Here is a 25303-nt window from a genome sequence, read left to right on the forward strand (position 1 = left end):
CTGCAGTCCTGAATTTGAATAGAAAATATTGGTGTGAACTCATAATTTATTTTTTATTTGTTATTATTATTATTATTTTGGAGATGGAGTCTCACCCTGTTGCCCAGGCTGGAGTGCAGTGGCGTGATCTTGGCTCACTGCAACCTCTGCCTCCCAGGTCCAAGCAATTCTCCTGCTTCAAACTCCCAAGTAGCTGGGATTACAGGCGCCTGCCACTATGCCCAGCTAATTTTTGTATTTGTAGAAGAAACGGGGTTTCACCGTGTTGGCCAGGCTGATCTTGAACTCTTGACCTCAAATGATCCACCCACCTCGGTCTCCCAAAGTGCTGGGATTACAGGCGTGAGCCACCGTGCCCGGCCTTGTTTTTTATTTTTTTTGAGACAGGGTCTTGCTCTGTTGCCCAGGCAGGAGTACAGTGGTGTGATCCAAGCTCCCTGCGGCTTCGACTCCCCGGGCTCAAGCCGTCCACCCCCATCAGCTTCCCAAGTAGCTGGGACTATAGGCCTGAGCCACTATGACTGGCTAATTTTCAAAGCTTTTTTTTAGAGATGTGGTCTATGTTGCCTAGGCTGGTCTTGAACTCCAGGGCTCAAGTGATCCTCCTGTCTCAGCCTCCCAAAGTATTGGGATTACAGGTATGAGCCACCACATCTGGCCAATTTTTTTTTTCAGGGAGAAAATACACACTCTCCTATATTTGCTAGCTCTTAATACTGGAAAGGCCTAGAAACAAAGACTGCCTTCTATCAATGAGCATTCCTAGTATCCAAAGTATGGTGTCCACTTTTTTCCAATAAAAAAAAACCCCAGAGCTCCTTGGAATATACAATCTCTACAGTAGTTATTAGAAGGAAATTATCAAAGACTAGTAAGGTGTGTCAAAAAGACTTGAGGCTGGCCAGGCACAGTGGCTCACACTTGTAATTCCAACACTTTGGGAGGCTGAGGTGGGCAGATCACCTGAGGTCAGGAGTTCAAGACCAGCCTGGCCAATATGGTGAAACTTTACTAAAAATACAAAAAATTAACCAGGTGTGGTAGCAGGCGCCTGTAATCCCAGCTACTCAGGAGGCTGAGGCAGGGAGGCTTTAACCCGGGAGGCAGAGGTTGCAGTAGGCCAAGATCGCACCACTGCACTCCGGACTGTGTGACAGAGCAAGACTGTCTCAAGAAAAAAAAAAAAAAAGACTTGAGGCCAACTTGAAGAGGTTCCCATTGGCCAAAGATGGGACAATTTGAGCATCAAAAGGAATAACTTTAAATAATCCAGCATTTATCCTACCTTTCCCATACCTCTAGGTAAGCAAATACTCAGTAAGAAGCTTTTCTTCATAGAAGTACTCTAGCAAACTGCCGGGTGCGGTGGCTCATGCCTGTAATCCCAGCACTTTGGGAGGCCGAGGCGGGCAGATCACCTGAGGTCGGGAGTTCAAGACCAGCCTGACCAACATGGAGAAACCCCATCTCTACTAAAAATACAAAATTAGCAGGGCATGGTGGCGCATGCCTGTAATCCCAGCTACTTGGAAAGGCTGAAGCAGGAGAATCACTTGAACCTGGGAGGCGGAGGTTGCAGTGAGCTGAGTTTGCGCCATTGTACTCCAGCCTGGGCAACAAGAGTGAAACTCCAACTCAAACAAAAACAAAAACAAAAAAAAGTACTCTAGCAAACAAAGAAGGAAGATAGAATATCACCATTTTGCAAGCTTTAATGAACTCACCACTTGCGGTATTAATCAATGGTTGCTGGCAACCCCAAAAAAGAAACAAACAGACACTACTACCACTTCCTTTTTTTTTTTTTTTTTTTTTTTGAGACAGCGTCTCACTGTGTCACCCAGGCTGGAGTACAATGGCACGATCTTGGTACTGCAACCTCTGTCTCCTGGGTTCAAGCGATTCTCCTGCCTCAGCCTCCCAAGTAGCTGGGATTACAGGCACCCGCCACCACGCCCAGCTTTTTTTGTATTTTTAGTAGTTTCACCATGTTGGCCAGGCTGGTCTCAAACTCCTGACCTCAGGTAATCCACCTGCCTCAGCCTCCCAAAGGGTTGGGATTACAAGCGTCAGCCACTGGCCAACTCAGTGCTATTCTTATTTCATCTCCCACCACTTAAAAAAGTTTGTTTTAAACAGGAGAATTATAAAGCAAGTCTCAATTACCATAAATGTATGTATCTGTCAGACAAGGATTTTTTAAAAAAGAAAAATATAAACATACTACCATTATCACACCCAAGAAAATTGTAAATAATTCCTTGATATCATGTAGTGTTATTTTTTTAATGTGATAATAGTGTGGTTATTAACAAAAGATCCTTAAATATTTCCAGATTAAATGGTAGCTGCTATCTGCCTTGAAATAATATTCAAGGAGGCCAGGTGAGGTGGTTCATGCCTGTAATCCCCATATTTTGGGAGGCTGAGACAGGAGGATCACTTGAGCCTAGGAGTTTGAGACCAGCCTGGGCCACATAGTGAGACCCTGTCTCTTAAATTAATAAATAAATGTAAATAAATAAATTACTGATATAATATGGAAGGGTGGTATTAGTGGATGAGGTGGGACTGGCCAAAGGTTGATTGTTGTTGGTGCTAGATGATCAGTACATAGGATTAGTACAATTATATGTCTGCTTTTAAAATTCTCCATAATAAAAAAAAGCATAAAATAACCAAAACAAGGCTAGGTGCAGTGGCTCAAAATTGTTATCCCATCACTTTAGGAGGTCAAGGCAGGAGGATTACTTGAGGCTGGGAGTGAAAGACCAGCTTAGCCAACATAGTGAGACCCTGTCTCTACAAAAAAAATTAAAATTAAAATAAAAAAAAAAAGAGAAAAACCTATCAAGTAAAATCAATTAAGTTAGTCAAACTTTTGAAATATTTTACAGGCACTATCGGTTGGAATTTTTGTCAAGTTGGTAACAATGGGATATTTTACACAATCATATCAACACATAAAAGTTAAAAGATTTCTTATAAACATAGATATTAGGAAACTAACTGCAATATATGACATCTAACATATATTTTAGTTGCTTTTCAAAAATCCATAAATATTCTAAGTTTTAAAAGTTTAGTTTTAGGTTAATTTTTGATATCTGACAGTATAGATGTAGCAGATTCCATAAAGACCTTTTCCTTCCTGGTAACAAAGCCCATTTCTGAGAGAGTAAGCTACTATTGCAGCCTCAAGGGATAAATTGCGTTTGATCTAAATCAGATCATTTTCATTCCCTTGGATTTGTCTAGAAATTATCATGTGATTTAGTTCTGACCAAAGAGATGTAAAGACATCTTCCGACTGGGATGTCTGGAAAAGTTTTTACTTCCCTAATTTAAAAGGGAAGAGTGTTGGCTGACTAGCTCTTGTCTCTTTAACTTTTCTCCTAACTAGAATGATAATTAGGCTGGAAATACAGCAGCCACCTAAGATCCCGAAGCAACAATTATAAACACCAGCGTACTAAACATGGCAGAACAGAAGGGAAGTGCCTGGGTCCCTAACTATAGAAACAGTAATACTAGCTTTGGACAGTCTACCCGCTAGAGTTCTTGTATGTGAGAAAAACAAACCCCAATTTGCTTAATCCAGTATAGTAGATTTTTGTTTCTTGTAGCTGAACATATTCCTGATACAATGAAAGACATCAAAAATATAAACACTGAATGAAAGCAAGCACCACAAATGTCCACTTTATAAGTGCAAAGGGGCTAGAAATAAATCTAAGTGAACATAAAACAACCAAATTAGGAGAGAATAATATTTATTATACAAATATAAAAATCTATACATTCTTAGCTGATGATATATACTTAATCAAAAAGTCTTTTAATTTGGATATATGCATCATTTCCTTCATTGTGGTGTCTCTGCTTCTCAGATGTATTAATCCATTCTCCAAAGTAGTTTCAGTAACCAAAACTGTGAAGAGAATACTCATTTCATCATACCTAAGAAAAAAGTAGTTAAACAGACACATGAGCACAAATGTAAATAATAAATTCCTCCACGTTGCCAGCTGTAATTCAGTGTTCATGCACTCTCAAGAGTCACAGACTCAGGGCTTAAGGGTGGACCAAAAAAACCCAACATTTTTTAAGTTTCTGAATCGTATTTAAAGTAATATTTTCAGACAGCTTCTAACTTATTGCTAGAGCTGAAAAGTCATAAAAGAAAATCTGAGAATAAACACTGGTACCTCAACACATCATTTGGGGTGATATCACAGATGAACCTCATAATAACCTCAGCCTTTTGGTTCTTGGATGCAATCCAAGAACAATTATTTTAGACTGAAGTCTCTTGCAATAAACAATATTATAATAAAGATGCAATTTTGTATAACAAATTATACCAAAATCATGTTTCCTTTATTGAGTATGCTAGCTTATAGCTTCTAGTTCAGCAATAACCAAACAGATAGATGCACGGCTGACCTTCTGTATGCTTACCAAGTCACACTATCTCATTACTGTTTATTTCCTTTGTAGGACTCCATCAGAAACTTTTTATTTCTCTGTTTATTTATTGTCTATTTTGTCCTACTAGAATATAAGCTTAACAAGAATAGTATGGCTGGGCGTGGTGACTCATGCCTGTAATCCCAGCACTTTGGGAGGCTGAGGTGGGTGGATCACGAGGTCAGGAGTTCGAGACCAGCCTGGCCAACAGAGTGAAACCCCATCTCTACCAAAACTACAAAAAATTAGCTGGGCGTGCTGGCAGGCGCCTGTAATCCCAGCTACTCGGGAGGCTGAGGCAGGAGAATCGCTTGAACACGGGAGGCAGAGGTTGCAGTAAGCCGAGATCATGCCATTGCACCAGCCCGGGCGACAGTGCAAGACTCTGTCTTAAAAAAAAAAAAAAAAAAAGAATAGTACATTTTTCTGTGTTGTTCACCACTATATCAAAGTGAATAAAACATAGTACGTGTTTAATAATAATTTTATAAAAATATCCTGGGACAATAAAACCTTTACCATATAAAGAACAACTGCAACTTGATAATGTCCACATGGCTCAAAGGATAAGAATTTAGAACCTGAGAGGACAAGAAAGTTCAAGTGCTGCCCCTTCATTTTACACATAATAAAACCATTAGATGCTCTAATTATAGAAAACTACTTTTCTTTGGACATCATCTGAAAGGTGTTTTTTTTTTTTTTTGAGAAGGAGTCTCGCTCTGTCACCCAGGATGGAGTGCAGTGGCTTGATCTCAGCTCACTGCAACCTCCGCCTCCTGGGTTCAAGCGATTCTCCTGCCTCAGCCTCCCAAGTAGCTAGGACTACAGGCACAAGCCACCATGGCCAGGTAATTTTTTGTATTTTTAGTAGAGACGGGGTTTTGCTATGTTGGCCAGGCTGGTCTTGAACTCCTGACCTCAGGTGATCTGCCCGCCTCGACCTCCCAAAGTGCTGGGATTACAGGTGTGAGCCACTGTGCCCAGCCTGGAAGGTGTATTTTAACAAATGTTCAGAGAACTGAAGATCAAAACACAATGGTTCACAACTTTTCACCCAAAAGATACATATTCAACACAAAAAGCTTTAAAAAAGTAACAAGAATGGATTATTTAAAAACAACAATTAATGAAATAGCATGGGGTGAGACTAGACACAGAGAGCTCAATTAGGAGATGATTTCAATAATCCAGGCAAGAGATATTGGTGACTCTAACTTGGGTAGTGGCAGCGAAGACAGAGATGGATGAGATACATTTAGGAAGCAAGCTGACAGCATTTGATGATAGACTGGATGTAGAGAATGAGGAAGAGGGAGGAGTTAAGGATGATAGCCAGTTTCTCTGTCTTGAGCAATTGGGTGAACAGAGGTGCCAATCCCTTAGAAGACTAGAACAGACTATCCCTCCAGAATTCCCTTCCACTCAGTCTCAGAATGGATCACAATGCCAGCAAAGAAAGGCATTCCACTCATATTCCTTCAGTCTTGATTCAACACATGCTCTCTACATACATACTTTCATCCATAAGTGGATAAGCTGAGGTATACATACTTCATGACATTAAGTCTTGGAACTACATACAGCATGTGCTCAAACATACTTGCTGAATACTGTTCCCTGCTGAGGCAATTAACTAAGTACACATAGTTCTGTAAAAGGGAAACTGAGGAATAATTTAAAATTATATTTTATATATAAATTTAGAAGAGATTTGTTTCTGTAATTCATAATCAAAAACTCTTGAATAAATACACTCTTTAATGAAAATACAATTCTTACTTTGAATAAAGTTGTTCCAATGAGGACTGCATAGTTTCCAAATAACCAGGCCACACAGAAATCCCATTTTCTAGTAACTCATTAAATAGCCCTTGACAAACCTAGAAAGAAATAGAAAAACTTCAAATATGAAAGAAATAATGGTAGCTAGAGTGATTATTCTATTTTTGTGAAGCCACAAATCACCCTCTTCAATCTCTACAATGGGTATGTTTCTTTAATTACGTGATGTTAATGTTTATAACTTCCATATCATACTTTATAAATCGTATGCTTCTTCTGAAAATGAAGTAATTAAGCATAGCAAAGCTGAATACTAAATGCCAATCTTCTGAGAAATTTGTATATCAAATAAGAATTTTTATTACCCTTAGTATCATTCAAAACACAAACAAAACCAAAACAGATTCTGTCAGAAAAAAACCAGGAGATCCAAAGGGCTGTATGAACTCAGAGCCCTCATCTGAGAGGTGAGACCTGAGCCCTAGGTTATACCACCAAGTCAGGAAGAGGCAGAAGAGCCAGGAAAGAAAAAGGATGAGAAAAAGGAGAGTGGTATTCCAGAAGCAAACCCCGGAAAATGTTTCAAGAAGAGACTGATCAACCCATTTCACTGGAATGCTGGAGACAAAAGCTTGACTGGAAATACAAAGTAACGATGAATAAATGACACAGTAAACTGTTTTCTTTACAAGCAATAGCGAAGCAAAACAAAGCAAAATTTAAAACCCCCTTAACAGTCTAGCACCAACAGTCCAGAGCAGGGTTCCTCACCCTTGCACTGCAGACCCAGGGTGTTTAGCAGCATTCCTGGCCTCCAGGAGAGGCCTGCAGTACCCTCCCACTCTTAGGACAACCACAAATCTCTCCAGACATTATTAAATGGTGACTGAGCTACAGCATCCTAGGAGCTTCCTAGCTTATAAGGTTATTAGGGAGGCTGCCATACCCTGGGAGAAAATGTGGGACATAAGCCATTATCTTCTCCTTCTTTGAGCTCACTATCTCCCATCTTCCCAGACCTCTCCACAAAAGCCAGGGTCAGAAAGCTGGGGGACTCTCAAAGTCTTTAAATCTTTTTAGTGTCCGCATTCAGGTCTGGGCTGGGTCTCAATCACCCAGACAGAAATGACGACTGCTGAAGGAGTCTCTGGAACGAAATGAAAGCCATCCCCCATGGCCTTTCTTAAGAGTATTTAATCATTAGAACAAATTAGAAAAATCAAAATAAAATTATAGATCTAGAATATCTGAATATAGTCAGTTACCAAAAGTGTTAAGTTCAAAGGGGAAAGGCTATGCACGGTGGCTCACGCCTGTAATCCCAGCACGCTGGGAGGCCGAGGTGGGCGGATCACTTGAGGTCAGGAGTTGGAGACCAGCCTGGCCAACATGGTGAAACCCTGTCTCTACTAAAAATACTAAAAAATTAGCCAGGTGTGGTGGTGTGTACCTGTAATCCCATCTACTAGGGAGGCTGAGGCAGGAGAATTGCTTGAACGTGGGAGGCAGAGGTTGCAGTGAGCCGAGATCGTGCCACTGCACTCCAGCCTGGGTGACAGAGCAAGACTCCGTCTCAAAATAAATAAATAAATAAATAAAAAGTTCAAAGGGGAAAGAAATAATTCACTAACATGTGTACAAATATTTTAATTACTATGTCTACTCACTCACTAAAAAGTGAAACTATGAATGGGCATGAACAGCAAACCCACTGAACTGTATTCAGCTTCTTTAACACACTTCAAAATTATATATAATCACAGTACTTACCCACAGTTCATTATTTAATTAAAGCTTTTTTTTTTTTTTTTTCTGAAGCAGGGTCTTGCTCTGTCACCCAGGCTGGAGTGCAGTGGTGCGATCTCAGCTCACTGCAACCTCCACCTCCCAGGTTCAAGTGATTCTTGTGCCTTAGCCTCCTGAATAGCTGGAATTACAGGCACACACCATTATGCTCAGCTAATTTTTGTATTTTTAGTAGAGACCAGGTTTTGCCATATTGGCCAGGCAAATTAAAAACTTTTTTTTTTTTTTTTTGAGACGGAGTCTCTCTCTGTCGCCCAGGCTGGAGTGCAGTGGTGCGATCTCAGCTCACTGCAACCTCTGCCTCCTAGGTTCAAGTGATTCTCCTGCCTTAGCCTCCTGAGTAGCTGGGACTACAGGTGCGTGCCACCACGCCCAGCTAATTTTTGTATTTTTAGTAGATGGAGTTTCACCATATTGGCCAGGATGGTCTCGATCTCTTGACCTCATGATCCACCCGCTTTGGCCTCCCAAAGTGCTGGGATTACAGGCGTGAGCCACCACGCCCGACCTAAAACATTTTAAAAAGCAAATGAATCAAAATAAAATTTTAAATGGCAAGCTATCAAGTTTACTTAGAGTAAGGGTTAGGTTGAGCATCCCTAATCAGAAAATCCGAAATCCAAAATGCTCCAAAACCTGAAACCTTGAGTTCAAAGGAAATGCTCATCAGAACATTTAAGATTTTGGATTTTTGGATTAGAGATGCAAATATACCAAAAAAATCCGAGATCCAAAACGGTCCTGGTCCAAAGCGTTTTGGATAATACTCAATCTGTAATTAAAATAATGACATTTAAACTCATTTAACTCACCTGTCTTAGTTCCAATGTGGGGCCTCTTCCTACATCCAAAGCAACCTTAATAGGGGCTAAACAAGGGTGAAGTTTAAGTACCTAAGGCAATTAAATGGGGGAAGGAGAAGACAGGAAAGGGGAAAAAGCATAGTTTGTTTAAATATAACACAAGTTTAAATATAACACAAGTATTAACAAACAGTTTCTTAACAGTTATAATTTTCTGTGTGAAAACAGAAGTTAGCTGAGGTCATAAAAACACCATGTAGTAACATATTCAGCTGCCTCCCAGATTTCTCCACTTAGATGTTTGGCAGAAAGAAATTAATTTGGCCAGGCATGGTGGTACATGCCTGTAATTCCAGCACTTTGGGAGGCTGAGGCAGGTGGATTCCTTGAGCTCAGGAGTTTGAGACCAGCCTGGGCAACACGGTGAAAACTTCTCTCTACCAAAAAAATACAAAGAAATTAGCTGGGTATGGCGCATACATGTAGTCCCAGCTACTCAGGCGGCTGAAGTGGGAAGAATGCTTGACCCGGGAGGTCAAGGCTGCAGTGAGCCAAGATCGTGCCACTGCACTCTAGTCTGGGCGACAGAGTGAGATCCTGTCTCAAAAAAAAAAAAACAAATTAACTTGAGACCCTCCCATTTTCTGACAACTCCCTCAGTCAAAATGCTTCTTTCAGCATCACTTTGGACCCTACCAGCCTGGGCCACGTGGCTTACCATTTCAACTTTCTCTCTCTTGTCAAAACCTACTGCTCTTCTCTTTTTATATATATTTTTTTGAATGAAAAAAATTTTTAAATGAAATTTGCTTTTTTTTTTTTAAAGGGTCTGGCTCTGTTGCCCAGGCTAGAATGCTCCACTCATGCCTCACTGCAACCCCCGCCTCTGGGCTCAAGCCATCTTCCCACTTCAGCCTCCTAAGTAGCAGGGACTACAGGTGCATGCCACCACGCCCAGCTAGTTTTAGTATTTTTTTGTAGAGATGAAGTTTTGCCATGTTGCCCAGACAGACTGGTCTCGAACTCCTGACCTGAATGATCCACCCACCTTGGCTTCCCAAAGTGCTGGGATTATAGGCGTGAGCCATTCAGCCCAGCCTTCTCTTCTCATTCATTAATCCATCCAACAAACATTTTAATGCCTCTGATACCAGGAACAGTTCCAGGTGCTAGGGGTAAAAATCTCTGTCTCTCGTGGCAGGGAGAAACAGACAATAAAAATAAGTAAATAATATATGTGAAGGTGGTAGGTGCTAAAAAAGGAAGATGGAACATGCTGGCAAGAGGCAGGCTGGGGGAGGTTTTCAGCAACTTTAAGGTGGTCAGAAAAGGTCCTCTCCCTATGGTGACACTTGAGCAAACACTCGAAAGAAGGTGGGGGGGACGAGACATGGACGATGAAGAAAGAGCACTCTAGGCAATGGGGAATACAAATGACAGGGCTCTGAGCTGGCAGCATCTCCAGCATGTTCTAGAAATAGCAAGGTCAGTGCTGCTGGAGCAGACTGAGTGAGGTGGAGAACAGCAGATCAAAAAGAGGGCTTCGGTTTTTCCTGAGTGAGATAAGAAGCTTTCCTGGAGTGTTCTGAGCAAAGGAGCAACACAACATGCACCTTTTAACAGGGCTACTCTATCAGGGGAGGAGGGGTGGCAGTGGCTTATAGCAGGGTGGTAGCAGTAGACAGGCTAGGAAGTGGTCAGACTCAGGATACGTTTTGAAGTTAGAGTCAAACAGGATTTGCTGATGGTTTGGAAGTGGAGTGTAAGAAAAAGAAAGGATTCCTTTTTTTGTTAGCTACAAACCATTTATAAACCCCATTCCCCAGAATAATTCTATAATCAGACTTCTCTATGGCTATAGCAGGCTAAATGAACACTGTATAATAAATCACTTAACTAAGAAGAGTGGTTTCCTACAAACTCATGGTTCCCAATCCCAGCTGAACACTCAACATTATTTGTTAAAACTTTTGATTTGGGGCAGCTTCCTTTTATGTTCAAAGGGTATATGACTATTCCCCACTCGTGCCATTTCAACCCCCACTATTCCACATTTAAACTAATAGTGCCTCCTAACTCCCTGAGAAAATAGAGGGCATCAAAATGTCCTTCAAAGACCAAAAAGCCCAGTAGCCTTTTTATATCTCACTATCCTTTTTCTTCTTCCCTGCTGTTTCAAATATCTCCTTTTCAAGACACATTCTTCTACTTGGGCTCTTGATCCCATCCTGACCCCTCCGGTTTCCTTCATCTTGCCCCATTAATCACTTCTTTTCTCTCCTATAACTTCAACTTCTCCTCTCGATTTTCTTTGACCCATAAACATGCTCCAAGTGCATGTTCATGCACTAAAATCAGCCTTTCCAGGCCCACATCTAGCTCCTCTGATCCAGGAACCAGCCATGTGGCACAAGACCAGAAGCCAGACAACTGGGGCAGAGAGGTCAATAGCACAGGTCTCCCTGATCCGGGTCTTTCTTCCTCCTATGTACCAATGCTTCAGCTTCTGATACAAATGGAAGCCCCCAGTGGAAAGGTTCAGGGGCTAGGAGTCATAGATACAGCTGTCTGTTCACAATTAAACAGAAATGCCTTTGGGATTACTTATTAGGGATGCCTTGTTCTATTCTGTGAGAACCTGATTCTTATTCCTGTGGCCAGATTCTAAAAAAACTGAAAAATACTTAGACTACATGCACTAAATTTATTATTCAGAGTTTATGTTAGAAACCGAGCACACTAACATTAAGAAAACAAACAAACAAACCCATATTTTTAGTTTCCCAAGTCTATCTCTGAAATATCAACAGCACCTTTCTATGAAGATTTTTCTTTCTTGTAAAGGAGTTCTCTGTCAGCTGGAAAGAATCATAGAGGTAGGCCAGCATGCCTCGGTCTAGGTCCCCATTTACAGACAGAACACAAGGAACCACATTTTTTCGTCCATCTCGGCCCTTCACAGAAAAACAGAAGAAAAATAATCATTTCACAGAACTTTTTTTGTTTGTTTGTTTTTGAGACGGAGTCTCACTCTGTCACCTGGCCAGGCTGGAGTGCAGTGGCATGATCTCAGCTCCCTGCAACCTCTGCCTCCCAGGTTCAAGTGATTCTCCTGCCTCAGCCTCCCGAGTACATATTTTAGACTTACACAATCAGAATACAAAAGTAAAGTTTCATTTTACAAAGCACCCACTCTGTACCAGGCCTGTGGTAGGCACTGGGCCCACGAAGACGATAAAGATGCATTCTCTGCTCTCACTGAGCTCGGTGTTTCATCAGCGAGGCCCAAATGTGAATTTTAAAACTATGGTGCTTGGTTGGGCTCTATCCCAGAGATTCTGAACGAACTCAACTGGAGAGGGACTTAGGCATCAATTTTTTCAGTAGCCCTACAGACTATTTCTTTAATGCTTCCGAGCTCAGAGTTAGTATTCAGAAAGATAACACTTTTTTTTTTTTTTTTTTAATACAGACAGAGTCTCGCTCTGTCACCCAGGCTGGAGTGCAATGGCGTGATCTCACCTCATTGCCAACCTCTGCCACCCGGGTTCAAGTGATTCTCTTGCCTCAGTCTCCTGAGTAGCTAGGACTACAGGCACACACCACCATGTCTGGCTAATTTTTTTCTATTTTTAGTAGAGACGGGGTTTCACCATGTTGGCCAGGTTGTTCTCAAACTCCTCACCTCAGGTGATCAGCCCACCTCAGCCTCCCAAAGTGCTGGGATTACAGGCGTGAGCCACTGCGCCCTACCTAGAAAGGTAACACTTTTAAGTAAAAATTGTTTGCTGATTATTCAAAAGAGGCCTTAGGGAAAAAAACGGTGTGCTTTAGGGAAAGGGGTTTGGAGTATAATTTGCTGAAACGTAAAGTTATTTTCATAAAAAAGAAATCTTTCAAAAACTTACTTTTTGCATTAAAGCCATAATTATGAAAACAAACTACACATAGTACATGATATGAATTAAGTATTGATAAACAGACTTACTTCTTCACTAAACTGAAGAGGAATCATTTCAAACTTCTTAAAAATTTCAATCCTAGAAATTTCTTAAGTTTTGGATAAAAACAGTTCCACTTTCATCTTTCTTTTTTTGTAAATCATTGTTCACCTGGATATTCATGTAATTTTTAAAAATACTTAAATAACCACCTTTGGCTAGAGTCACAGAACAAAAAAAAAAAAGAGAGAAAACCCCACAAATTTAAATCCTCAGCTTCTGTTAATTATTCATGATCAACCACAGTCTTCATTAATACATATATGTACTGACATTTTAAACCTATTTGAATTGCATATGATACTTTAAAGATTCACAAGAATTTGCCCTCAAAGACAGTAAACTTTCTGATACCTGGGACTCTATTCTACCAGTTGTATTTCACACAGTTATCGTCGAACTGATAGTTAATAAGATAAACTGGGCTGGGAGCAGTGGCTCATGCCTGTAATCCCAGCACATTGGGAGGCCACGGTGGACGAATCACTTGAGTTCAGGAGTTCGAGACCAGCCTGGCCAACATGGTAAAACCCCACCTCTACTAAAAAGACATAAATTAGCTGGGCATGGTGGTGCATGCTTGTAATCACAGCTACTCAGCAGGCTGAGGCATGAGAATCACTTGAACCCAGGAGGTGGAGGCTGCAGTGAGCAGACATTGTGCCACTATACTCCAGCCTGGGTGACAGAGTGAGACACCATCTCCAAAAAAAAAAAAAAAAAAAAAAGACAAACTCAAGTACTGAAAGATTCTGTGGTGCGCTTTGAATCAAACAAAATCTAAATCTGAATCTTTATGAAGAATGCTTTAGGCCGGGCACAGTGACTCACTCCTGTAATCCTAGCACTTTGGGAGGCCAGGGCAGGAGGATCACTTGAGCCCAGGAGTTTGAGACTAGCCTGGGCAACATGGCAAGATCCCATCCCTATTTAAAAGAAACAAAAAAGATTGTTTATTGTTTTCTAATTTTTTGAAAATTGGATATCCAACAATGTCAGGATATCTGGTGGCAACTCTTCCAACAATATCTGATTTCTCACACTATCCAGAATAAATTCTTTTCTATCCTAACTGTTCTTCAGCCTTTATTGGTCTGCTTCACTGTTCTCTAAAAAATATATTTGGACATTAACCATAAAATCAACTAAAAACAGATACAAAATGGCCTAAGAGGCTGGGTGCAGTGGTTTACGCCTATAATCCCAGCACTTTGGGAGGCTAAGGCAGGAGGATCGCTTGAGCCCAGGAGTTCAAGACCAGCCTGAGCAACACAGCGAGACCCCATCTCTATTAAATAATTTTAAAAAAAGAAAGAAATGGCCTCAGAAACATTTCAAGAAAGCATACTAAATGACAGAAATTCTACTTAATATTTTATAACATGTTCAACTAATGATAAATAATTTTGTGAACTCTGGAAACAGAAAAGGAACAATGTCATGGAAGAGAAAAATTTCTGCAATAGGAAAACTCTTCATTAGTGAAAATGATACCAATAAAAGAACAAAATAATCTGGGCATGGTAGTTCACACCTGTAATCTTAGCACTCAGAAAGGCAGAGGCAGGAGAACAGCTTGAGCCCAGGAATTCAAGACCAGACTGGGCAACATAGCAAGATCCCATTCTTCATACAAAAGAAAAAAAAGAACAAAATAAGACACTAACAGCCACAATACAAAAATCATCTTTAAATCCCTAGTCACAAGGTTGAGCTGTTCGTTAACTGTGATAATAACCAATAAGTTTCATTTGAGAGCTGAGTACCCCAAAATGAAGTGTGATGGTGGTGGAGTTAAAGGAAAATGTTCACCAGTTAATAAGCCTTCTAGTTTTTCATTAGTTATTCATATTTAAAAATTCCAGCCTGGTCAATATGGTGAAACCCTGTCTCTACTAAAAATACAAAAATTAACCGGGCGTGGTGGCGCACACCTATAGTCCTAGCTACTCAGGAGGCTGAGGCAGAAGAACCGCTTGAACCTGGGAATTGCGACACTGCACTCCAGCCTGGGCAACAGAGTGAGATGCTGTCTCAAAAAATAAAAAAATAAAAATTAATCTACTTTCTACTCATTATATATAAACTCCTATGTTTTTGCTATATATTTTTTCTTTTTCTTTTCTTTTTTTTTTTGAGACATGGTCTCATCCTGTTGCACAGGCTGGAGTGCAGTAGCACAGTCTTGGCTCACTGATGATCCTGGAACAATATATTGCTACAAAAGGTAAGGAAGTGCTCATCAAGACAATGATGGAAATATGTCAAAAGGACACTGGCCAAGTCTAGGACAATTTGACCATCAAAATAAATAATGACAGTAACACACTGTAACCCCCTGAGAAAGTAATCTGTGAAATACCAATTTAAAAAAAAAATGGGGGAGAAGGAAAAGCTCTACAGTATATTGCTGACCAGTAAATCTAGAAGGAATGATGGAATTTGTTTTTTTTAAAAAAAAAAAAAAAAAAAGGGAAGGGGAAAAAAACACCATTGGCAAACCTCATCGTAGTAACTGATTTGAGCAAGAATCATCAAGGGATGCTGCAACCAGTAAGGCAAAATTTGGTGACATGGCCAAACATGGTGACTCATTCTTATAATCCAAGCATTTTGGGAGGCTGAGGCAGGGGGATTGTTTCATCCCAGGAGTTCGAGACCAGCCCGGGCAACAAAGCTAGACCCCATCTCTACAAATATTAAACCATTAGTCGGGCATGGTGATACATGCTTGTAGTCCTAGCTACTTGGGAGGCTGAGGCAGGATTGCTTGAGCTCAAGAGTTTGAGGTTGCAGTGAGCTATCACCATACCACTGTGTTTCAGCCTGAGTGATAGAGTGAGATCCTGTCTCAAATAAAGAAAAAAAAAAAATCACCACTTGGCAAACCTCACATTAATAACTGATCTGGGCAAGAATCATCAATGAATGCTGCAACCAGTAAGGCAAAATTTGGTGACAAAGAAATTATCTGCATCATCTTAAAGTATCTGCCCACAACACTTATTAATTACTAGTTAATTTTTTTGTTTTTTTTTTTGAGACAGAGTCTCGTTCTGTCGCCAGGCTGCAGTGCAGTGGCACGATCTTGGCTCATCGCAACCTCCACCTCCCGGGTTCAAGCGATTCTCCTGCCTCAGCCTCCCAAGTAGCTGAGACTATAAGGGCAAGCCACCACATCCAGCTAATTTTTTCATTTTTAGTAGAGATGGGGTTTCACCCCATTGGCCAGGATGGTCTCAATCTCTTGACCTCATGATCCTCCCACTTCGGCCTCACAAAGTGCTGGGATTACAGGCGTGAGCCACCGCACCTGGCCGTTAATTAATAAATACAAACTATTTATTAGCTTTACACTGGAGAAATCTAGTAGACACCATCTTAACTAAATGATAAAAGTTAACATCACCAGTAACACTCCTCATATGACACACTGAGAAGAGAGCTTCTCAGTACTACCACTTCTGTAGTACTCCCGACAAAAATACATAAATCACGTGGAAACAGCAGACAGATCCCAGCCAAGGCATATTCTACAGATTAACTAGACTGTACTCTTCAAAAATGTCAAGGTCACGCAAGACAAGAGGAATTGTTCATTTGAAGGAGTGTAAAGGCATATGACAACTACATGAAAGATAAGATCTTGGACCTATAAATGCCATTATTGAGATAATCAGTTCAATTTGTAGGGCTCTGTGGCAATAGTGGATTACTGTTAATTTCCTGATTTTGATGATTGGATTGTAGTTATGTAGGTGAGTGTCTCTGCATCTGAAAAATACACAATGAAGTATTAAGACACCATGTTTGCACCTTATTCTCAAATGGTTCGGAAATGATTATAGAGAATCTGGGTAAAAAATACATAGGAGCTCCAGGTAAAACATACATGTAATTTAGACACATTGCCAGGATACATGTGTAAAAGTTCGTGATCTCCTAGGTTCCACAGGGTTTCTATTAGCTCCTTTCCCCAGGGAAAATTGTAGTAAAGTTTGTTTCCTTTCCGGCCTTCTTCATCCTGACAGTCACTGCTGCTGAAGTTAGATGGACTCATGGCAAACTGGAAAAGAAAATTTAAGTTTGTCTTAACATATTTAAATAAACGCTAATTTAACTCCCATAATTATCTGTAAGAATTTAAATTGTCTGACTTTTTATTCAGCAAATATGCGAAACTAGTCAAGTCCCAAATACAAATTTTAAAGTTTATTCTAATTTACATTTTTTTTTTTGAGATGTGTCTCATTCTGTTGCCCAGGTTAGAGTGCAGTGGCTAGTCACAGGTACAATCATAGCTCACTGCTGCCTCCTACTGCTGGCCTCAAGCAATCCTCCTGCCTCAGGATTCAGAGTAGCTGGGACCACAGGTTGCTGAAATTTAATTTTTAAAAAGTGAAAATACTGGCCAGGCGCAGTGGCTCACGCCTGTTATGCCAGCTCTTTGGGAGGCTGAGGCAGGGGGATCGCTTGAGCTTAGGACTTCGAGACCAGCCTGGGTAACAGAGCAAGACTTCATCTCTACAAATAATAAAAGAAGTTGCAGTGAGCTGTGATTGTGCAACGGCAGTCCAGCCCAGGCAAAAGAGTGAGACTATGTCTCTAAAAAAACCAAGATGGAGTCAGTTGTACCAGTGAAGGACAAGAAACTTCTGGAGGTCAAACTAGGGGAGCTGCCAAGCTCGATCTTGATGTGGGACTTCAGCCCTAGTGGCCTTGATGGAGCGTTTCAAAGAGGTTACTACTGGTACTACAACAAGTACATCAACGTGAAGAAGGGGAGCATCTCGGGGTTTACCATGGTGCTGGCAGGGTACATGCTCTTCATCTACTGCCTTTCCTACAAGGAGCTCAAGCACGAGCGGCTATGCAAGTACCACTGAAGAAGACATGCTCTGCACTCCCCCAGCAACCTTCTTGGCTGCAGCCCCTTCATAAGCAACACAATCTCAATTGTTGCTGAATCCTTTCATATCCTAATGGGAATTAACCTCCAAATAAAAGATGACTGGTACTTGTGAAAAAAAACAAAACAAAAACAAAAAAAAACCAAAAACAGACAACAAAAATAAAATAAAATAAAAAGTGAAAATACTGAGTATATTGCTTAACATATTGTTTTTTAGTAGGAAAGAACTACAGAGAAAAAACTGTTAATGTTATCCAGACTTTTATGGCCAATGAAGAGGGGAAGTTAACCATGACTAAAGTGGGATAAAGAAGAAAGTATCACATAGTCCTCATTCTTACCCTTCTGTGAAGTTCTTGATGACTCGTGATTATTTCATACAGTTTAAATGGGTATTTGGGGATGTGTGAGTCGGGAAATGGTAACATAACACATGGCAAGACAAAAATGCTTACTTCAACTCTTTTTTTTTCAGTGAGTACTAAAACTTGATCATCAATTACAGAGCCATTTTGACTAATATGGAAAGTTCATGGAGGTAGGTAGCAAAGGCTGAAGCTGTGACAATGGTCAAGGGTCAAACTCTACATCAGCCAGGAATGCTAGGTGAGGGCTTTGAATTTTACCTTACACAGAAAGGCTAGTTAACAAACACATCTGAGCCCAACAAATGTTTTTACCAAAGTAACTTTGTAATCTAGAACAATGAAAATTGTTACAAAGAGTTTTTGTATTTGTAAATTAATAGCTACATACATCAAATATAATTTCCTGTATGTCAGAAGAATTACCACTGACACATTAAGACAATTTATGTATTAACTATTAAATTAAAGGTAATTATTGCAGTACCTTTCTCCACCACTGGAGTCGATGACGTAACCAGAAATCAAGCCACTGGTTTGAAGTTCTCGGAGGAGTAAACCATACTAACGAAGCTTCAGTCTTCTCACCAATACTTTAGATATAAAACATATCAGGAAGTTAGCTTATCTGAAAATTATATAATTTATCCCAAGTGGAAATGACTGGTTTTTGACTATTTAAATACAAGGCCAAGTTATTTGCCACTTTTTATACCTTTTAACACCATTTGGTATCTGCTTAGTGTCAAAAACAGGATGAAAACACACTCCAATCTGAGCAAGGCCATAAGGTAGCCTCTTGTTTACCAGATCCAGGCAATTAACATAGTGTTCCAAGGCACCTGTCAAAAGATAAATCAATCATTGTATATATCTAGTCCACAAACCCAAATCATTTTTGTCAATAGACACATTAATAGTAGTAATAACGTTAACACAGCATAAAGACAGATGTTGGCCAAGCTTGGTGGCTCACGCCTAGAATCCCAGCACTTTGGGAGGTCGAGGTGGGCAGATTGCTTGAGCTCAGGAGTTCTGAGACCAGACTGGGCAACACAGCAAAACCCCATCTCTAAAAATATACAAAAATAAGCCAGGCATGGTGGTGTGTGCCTTGTAGTCCCAGCTACTTGGAAAGCTGGGAGGTGGATCACTTTAGCCTGGGAGGCCAAGGTTGCAGTGAGCTGGGATGGTGCCACTGTGCTCCAGCCTGGGCAACAGAGTGAAACCCTGTCTTAAAAAAAACAAAAAAAGACAGATCTTATTGATCACCACTTAATTCTAGGTAGGTTCACCCTGAGTTTTTAGTTTGAAGATTTTCTCTTTTTTTGAGATGGAGTCTCGCTCTGTCGCCCAGGCTGGAGTGCAGTGGCAGGGTCTCGGCTCATTGCAACCTCCGCCTCCCGGGTTCATGCCATTCTCCTGCCTCAGCCTCCCGAGTAGCTGGGACTACAGGCGCCCGCCACCACGCCCGGCTAATTTTTTTTGTATTTTTAGTAGAGACGGGGTTTCACCGTGTTAGCCAGGTTGGTCTCGATCTCCTGACCTCATGATCTGCCTGCCTTGGCCTCCCAAAGTGCTGGGATTACAGGCGTGAGCCACCGCACCCGACAAAGATTTTCAAATCTATAAGAAAGTTGAAAAAATAATAAACATCCATATACAATGAACACTTGTATACCCTTTACCTAGATTATCAACATTTTGCCACATTTTTTTCTTGTTCACTCCCAAATACTGCCGCATACATCTTCTAAAAATAAAAATATTTCCTATATACCCTTATAACACCATAAAAAGTTAACCATAATACCACAATATAATCTAACATATGGTGATATTTTAGTTGTTCCAATTTTCACCCCAAATATCTTTTACTGTTCTCTTTCCAGTTAAGATTCATGTACTGCATTCTGAGTAGGTTTCTTTCATCCATTTGAATCTAGAACATTTCCCCTGCCTCCTTTCCCCCTTTATTTTGCTATTAATGACACTGACTTTTGATGTGAGTCCAGGTTAGTCATAGATTGTCTCACATTTGGGATTTGTCTGATTGTTTCCTTATGATTTAATTTCGGCTAATCATTTTTAGCAAAATACTACATAGTAGATGTGTGTATCTTATTGCATCATAACATGAGGAACATGTTATCAAATTATTCCACTACTGAAGACACCAAATTTGATTACTTGGTTAAGGTAGTAAATATCCACTCCCCAATAATATCCTGCTCCCCAACAGTATTTCACCCAATATTTTAGAATCCATTGATGACTGTTGCTTGAATCAATGATATCGGGGTTTGCAATATCATGAAATGGTGAATTTTCTAATGTATCTTTCCTTCTACATTTATTCCATAGCTTCTGTAAAAACATAAGCTTTCTCTACCTCTTCCCCCCGCCCCCGACCTCTAGGGTCAATTATTTGTTTTTGATTAATACTATTGACTCTTAGATTTTAGTCAATGTGTTATGATCCATTACCATTAATATGTATCTTAATGTTCAATTTGTCCTAGATGTGGCCAGTGACAACCCTCCTCAAGCCAGCATCTGTGACCTTTTTATATGACCCATTAGTCTTCAAGCAATTCTTTGCTTTTTAGCACCATAAAGTGTTTCAAACTCACCTTGTACTTTCCCTAACCCCAGACCCGGAATCAGCCATTTCTCCCAGTACTGGTTCATCTTAGAAACCAAGATCTGGAGGCCGGGCGCAGTGGCTCACGCCTGTAATCCCAGCACTTTGGGAGGCCGAGGCGGGCGGATCACAAGGTCAGGAGATCGAGACCATCCTGGCTAACAAGGTGAAACCCCGTCTCTACTAAAAATACAAAAAATTAGCCAGGCGTGGTGGCAGGTGCCTGTAGTCTAGTCCCAGCTACTCGGGAGGCTGAGGCAGGAGAATGGCGTGAACCTGGGAGATGGAGCTTGCAGTGAGCCGAGATTGTGCCACTGCACTCCAGCCTTGGCGGCAGAGCGAGACTCTGTCTCAAAAAAAAAAAAAAAAAAGGAACCAGGATCTGGGCACTAGGTGTGCTCATTGCTACTGAGGGTCATTGCTTCTAGGAACTTTAAACGAAGAAAGTTAGGAAATATATTTTTAAAAATCATGAGGCTGGGCACTGTGGCTCACACCTGTAATCCCAGCACTTTGGAGGGCCAAGATGGGCGAATTGCTTAAGCTCAGGAGTTCAAGACCAGCCTGGACAACATGGCAAAACCTCATCTCTACAAAACACACAAAAATTAGCTGGGTGTGGTGGCATGTGCCTGTAGTCCAGCTACTTGGGAGGCTGAGGTGGGAGGTTCACTTGAGCCCGAGGTCAAGGCTGCAGTGAGCCATGATCACACCACTGCACTTGAGTCTGGGTGACAGAGTGAGACCCATATTCAATTTTAATTTATCAATTCATATTTAATTTACCAATTCATATTTAATTTACCAATCCATATTTAACATTAGTTTATACGTACCTTCTTTTACATATTATCTCTTCTTTTACAATGAAAATCTTGGTTCCTAATAACAACTAACCCAACTATTTGAATTTTTTTTTTTTTGAGACGGAGTTTTGCTCTTGTCACCCAAGCTGGAGTGCAGTGGCGTGATCTCGGCTCACTGCAACCTCTGCCTCCTGGGTTCAAGCGATTCTCCTGCCTCAGCCTCCCAAGTAGCTGGGATTACAGGCGCTCGCCGTCACGGCCGGCTAATTTTTGTCTTTTTAGTAGAGACGGGGTTTCACCATGTTGGCCAGGCTAGTCTCGAACTCCTGACCTCAGGTGATCCACCCGCCTCTGCCTTGCAAAATGCTGGGATTACAGGCGTGAGCCACTGCGCCTGGCCTTGATTTATCCTATGATATACATGAAATAGTTTCAGAATTATAATTTCAACATTTCTACTTAGAATAAATCTAAGAAAAGTTCAAAATGTCTGTGTAGTTCCTTATGCACTTAGACTACATTGCACTAAATGACAGCACTGTGTTCAGAAGTTGCCCCGTGAAATTGAGAGCGTTCCCAGGTCCTTCGGACAGATTGTTTAAGGAGCAATGATTCCATGGACCAGTTTTCTCCAGGGTAAAGCACTGTTAATATACCCGACTACTTCAAAAAGATGAGAACTAGCTAACTTCCTTGCATGGGAATACAGGGCCAGTTGCAATCCCCAAGATCCAGCAAGACTGCCTCGCCTTTCCACCCGACACCTGTTTTGAAGCATGAAATCGTGAAGCATACCGTGAAGAAGGTTCTCCCGTAGTTTCCCAGAAGTTTTTAATACGTTCTCAAGAAATGCTACTAGCTGTTCCTTACTCAGCTCTTTGTCTTGCAAGATTTCGCGTAGAGTTTCTGCAGAAACTAACCTGAAGACACTGTCCCCGGGTAGCAAAGGGCCTGGCTTGTGGTGGAGGGCGTCCACCGGGAATACCTGCTCCCTGAACACCACCACCGAGGTCCACCATTCTGCGGCCAGGTTCTTCCGCAACTCTACGCCCAAGGGTCCGAAGCCGGGGTGGCACCCACTCAGAAGAGAATCCCGGCTAAGCTGCTGCTTGCTTCCACTTAGGAAATGCCTTCTCTGACAGATCTCTAACAGCGCCTCGCTTCCCTCTCCAGACCCGGGGGCTTCTGGGTGCTCGCCGTTCCCCTCGAGCTCCGCGTGCGACTTCACATGCCCTCCTTTGGGGCTACTCCTTTCCGTCAACAGCTCCGGCGGCCCCGCATCTACTCGACCCCCAAACCCAGACAACAGGCACCTGCAGACCTTATGGCAGGCCCTGACGGCTACACGAGAGCGCATCTCTCTCCGAAGTTAAAGAGCACACTCTCCCATCACTCAGCGGATCCCAACAAGCCACCACTACCGTTAACAGAATCCGGGGAGGCCACGGCGCAGGCGCAACGGAGGTGAGCGTGCTTGCGGGCGGCAGGCCCCACCCCGGAAGCGCATGTCTGCGTTCCGGCCGCAGCCATACCCCGCCCACCATGGCGGACGCCGGCTCGGATGGTTCTCTGCTAGCTTGCCGTTCGCGTCGCGCCCCTCCCTTCAGATTGATCTTTTTCTTTCCTCGTAAGCACCAGTAAAGGTTATTCCCACCTATTTATAACCGTGCTGTAGCCACTTGAGTCACTTCCTTCTGCCACTGTTTTGCAGTCCAGAAAATTAAAATACTTCAGTATTATCCAAATCACCGCCTATATACACCTCAATCAAGCACTTAGACTAAATTTGGCATTTGGTTTCCATTTAAACAGTTTTGGTCCTTTACGGTGATTTGTAAGCCCAGGCCTTCTTAACTAGGCAAATGCTGCCGCCAGGGGGCCTAGGCCTAACCCCAGAGCCGTTGTCTTGACGTTTAAGCTCCCGGGGAGGGGGGGGCGATAGGGCTTTGTGACTAGGGTAGTGGTATGGTCACTTTAAATATTGCAGTGGCTTCCAAAGGGCAGTCCCCAGCCAGCAGCATCTGCCTCACCTGGGAATGCACTAGAAATAAACCAAGGGGCCCTGACACGTCTTAAACTCTCCTGGTGTCAGAGAAAACCACATACGTGCAATTTCTTCCAGGGGCCCCTTCTATGGGTTCATCAAAACAATGAGACTTGTGACTGTTATTATTAAGAGACTCATGATTACATCGCAGGTTTCTGATTTTGCAGTTTCTATTTAAATAGGTCGAGACTTTAAGACCCGCCCAGAAAGTGGAAAAGTGGTATACCCAGACTGAGGAAGTTTGATTCCAAAGTCCATGATTTCTTATACCAGCCTCACTTACGGAAACCTTTAAAGAGGTTCAGGGAAAAAGGAACAATCTACATTTCACTGTGAGACTACCAAACTACTACCTGATTAAGAGGGGGTAACAGCTTAGCAATTGAGTTAATGTAATTCAGGAGTAAAGTTTTATCATTAGTAAAGTGCTGTACCAGGTTCAGGAAATAGTTCTTCTTTACAAGTGTATACAAGGGTTTAAAAAAAGGCCAGCTAGAAAGTCCAACAGTATTGCTGGAAAGCAAACATAGTAATTAACTGCAAAGCTGGGTACTACTGCCAGGTGTTTTCCACATTCAGGAACTCACACCAGGTAAAAGGCCTATACGCAAATAAATAAATAAGAGAGAATGGGGAGAAAAATCACATTTATTAGTTAAGACGACCACAGGCTGGACACAACACACATGCTAAAAAGTGGACTGTCTTTTAAAACTTCCAAGGTAAATAGGTAAATGTTTTCCACAGCCCCACAATCATTTCAGTGTTTACAAATTAAAAGGCCCACGGTTAAGACATTAAACAGTAAAATATGTAATAAATGCTCCAACCTACCCTCTCCCCCGAAAGCTGCTTCTAAGTTTAAAACCATGAATTTGACTAACCATGCCATTGAAAACCATCCAGGTTACTACAGGCTGAATTAGTTTTCAATGTCTAAGTCCTAGAAATATCACTCCCTATCCCAGCCCTAGCAAATTCTAACTTTACATTTGACATAAGGCATTAACATCAATTAAAGCCTCAGTTTAATAATCAGAATTTAAATGAAGTCTCCTGAAGACCTCTCTTCTGGCAAAAAAAAACATGTATCAGACTCTGGGAAAACATTCAGACCCACTTCTAGCTATTACTGAAATAAATGATTAGAAAGTTACGTTGGTGAGCCGAAGTTAAACCTAAAGCTATCCCCTGGATCTTTCTAGCAATAAACCCATGTTGAACCTACCATGAAAACTTTCATTCACTGTGCTTTTGGTTACGTTGCCTCCTGATTAGTCATTAATTTTAATGAGGTTTTTTCCTTGTGTTGAGTATGAATAGACCTTACAGTTTGAGGATCTCTAGAATTCCCTGAATTATTGGAAAGACATTCATGACTCCCAGTGTGACTAGTTAAGAGCCCCAGGGAGCCTGTGAAGACTAGAATCTACAAGTAACCTGCACTAAGAACGAAATTCAGTAAAGGAGACTCAAGCTTAGCTCCTGGCCATCTTAAAGGGCTAATGTATGTCTTTCACAGGTTTGTTCAACATTTCAGTAATTCACAGTATAGCCAAGAGCACGAGTATAAATCTCTTGAAAAAGCCAGTTATTTGGAGCTTTTTAAATTATAAACTTTGAAAAAGTCACCCACGTTCTCACACTATATAGATGACTTTGTA

The 25303-nt window shown here is 41.4% G+C and overlaps 2 protein-coding genes across 4 annotated transcripts; one reads left to right on the forward strand and one right to left on the reverse strand.

The window, feature by feature from the left end:
• Window positions 1-1696: 1696 nt before the first annotated feature.
• Window positions 1697-24270, reverse strand: POLG2 (DNA polymerase gamma 2, accessory subunit). 3 transcript variants are annotated; one of them, XR_008621576.2, is made up of 9 exons: window positions 22388-24270; window positions 18858-18984; window positions 18630-18735; window positions 16758-16931; window positions 11678-11818; window positions 8874-8954; window positions 8026-8182; window positions 6253-6353; window positions 3943-3960 (listed from the first exon to the last, which is right to left on the reverse strand). XR_008621576.2 is itself a non-coding variant. In XM_003811371.6 (8 exons), exons 1-8 carry the CDS (start codon window positions 22947-22949, stop codon window positions 3795-3797), a joined length of 1458 nt encoding a protein of 485 aa, XP_003811419.1. In that variant the 5' UTR covers window positions 22950-24270; the 3' UTR covers window positions 1697-3794. The 3 variants fall into 3 exon arrangements, 2 of the variants coding, with proteins under 2 accessions (XP_003811419.1, XP_034798628.1); XM_003811371.6 differs by lacking the exon at window positions 8026-8182 and having other exon boundaries at window positions 1697-3960; XM_034942737.3 differs by lacking the exons at window positions 3943-3960; window positions 8026-8182 and adding an exon at window positions 3757-3931.
• On the forward strand, window positions 16958-18382 carry LOC100979323 (ATP synthase subunit f, mitochondrial-like). Its single transcript, XM_003811372.3, has one exon. The coding sequence runs from the start codon at window positions 17485-17487 to the stop codon at window positions 17749-17751; it is 267 nt and encodes an 88-aa protein (XP_003811420.3). The 5' UTR covers window positions 16958-17484; the 3' UTR covers window positions 17752-18382.
• Window positions 24271-25303: the final 1033 nt, after the last annotated feature.

This window comes from Pan paniscus, chromosome 19, assembly GCF_029289425.2.
Source record: "Pan paniscus chromosome 19, NHGRI_mPanPan1-v2.0_pri, whole genome shotgun sequence".
NCBI classification, from domain to species: domain Eukaryota; kingdom Metazoa; phylum Chordata; class Mammalia; order Primates; family Hominidae; genus Pan; species Pan paniscus.

Bases quoted from the DNA above. Each gene is read 5' to 3' on its own strand.
- LOC100979323 (XM_003811372.3), top strand. From the start codon at position 17,485: ATGGAGTCAGTTGTACCAGTGAAGGACAAGAAACTTCTGGAGGTCAAA.
- POLG2 (XM_003811371.6), bottom strand. From the start codon at position 22,949: ATGCGCTCTCGTGTAGCCGTCAGGGCCTGCCATAAGGTCTGCAGGTGC. The intron at 11,819-16,757 runs GTATGTTTTACC...TTTTCTGTGAAG, and splicing joins GCAATGTGTCTAAATTACAT to GGCCGAGATGGACGAAAAAA. The intron at 3,961-6,252 runs GTAAGAATTGTA...CTTTTTTCTTAG, and splicing joins TTGGAACAACTTTATTCAAA to GTATGATGAAATGAGTATTC.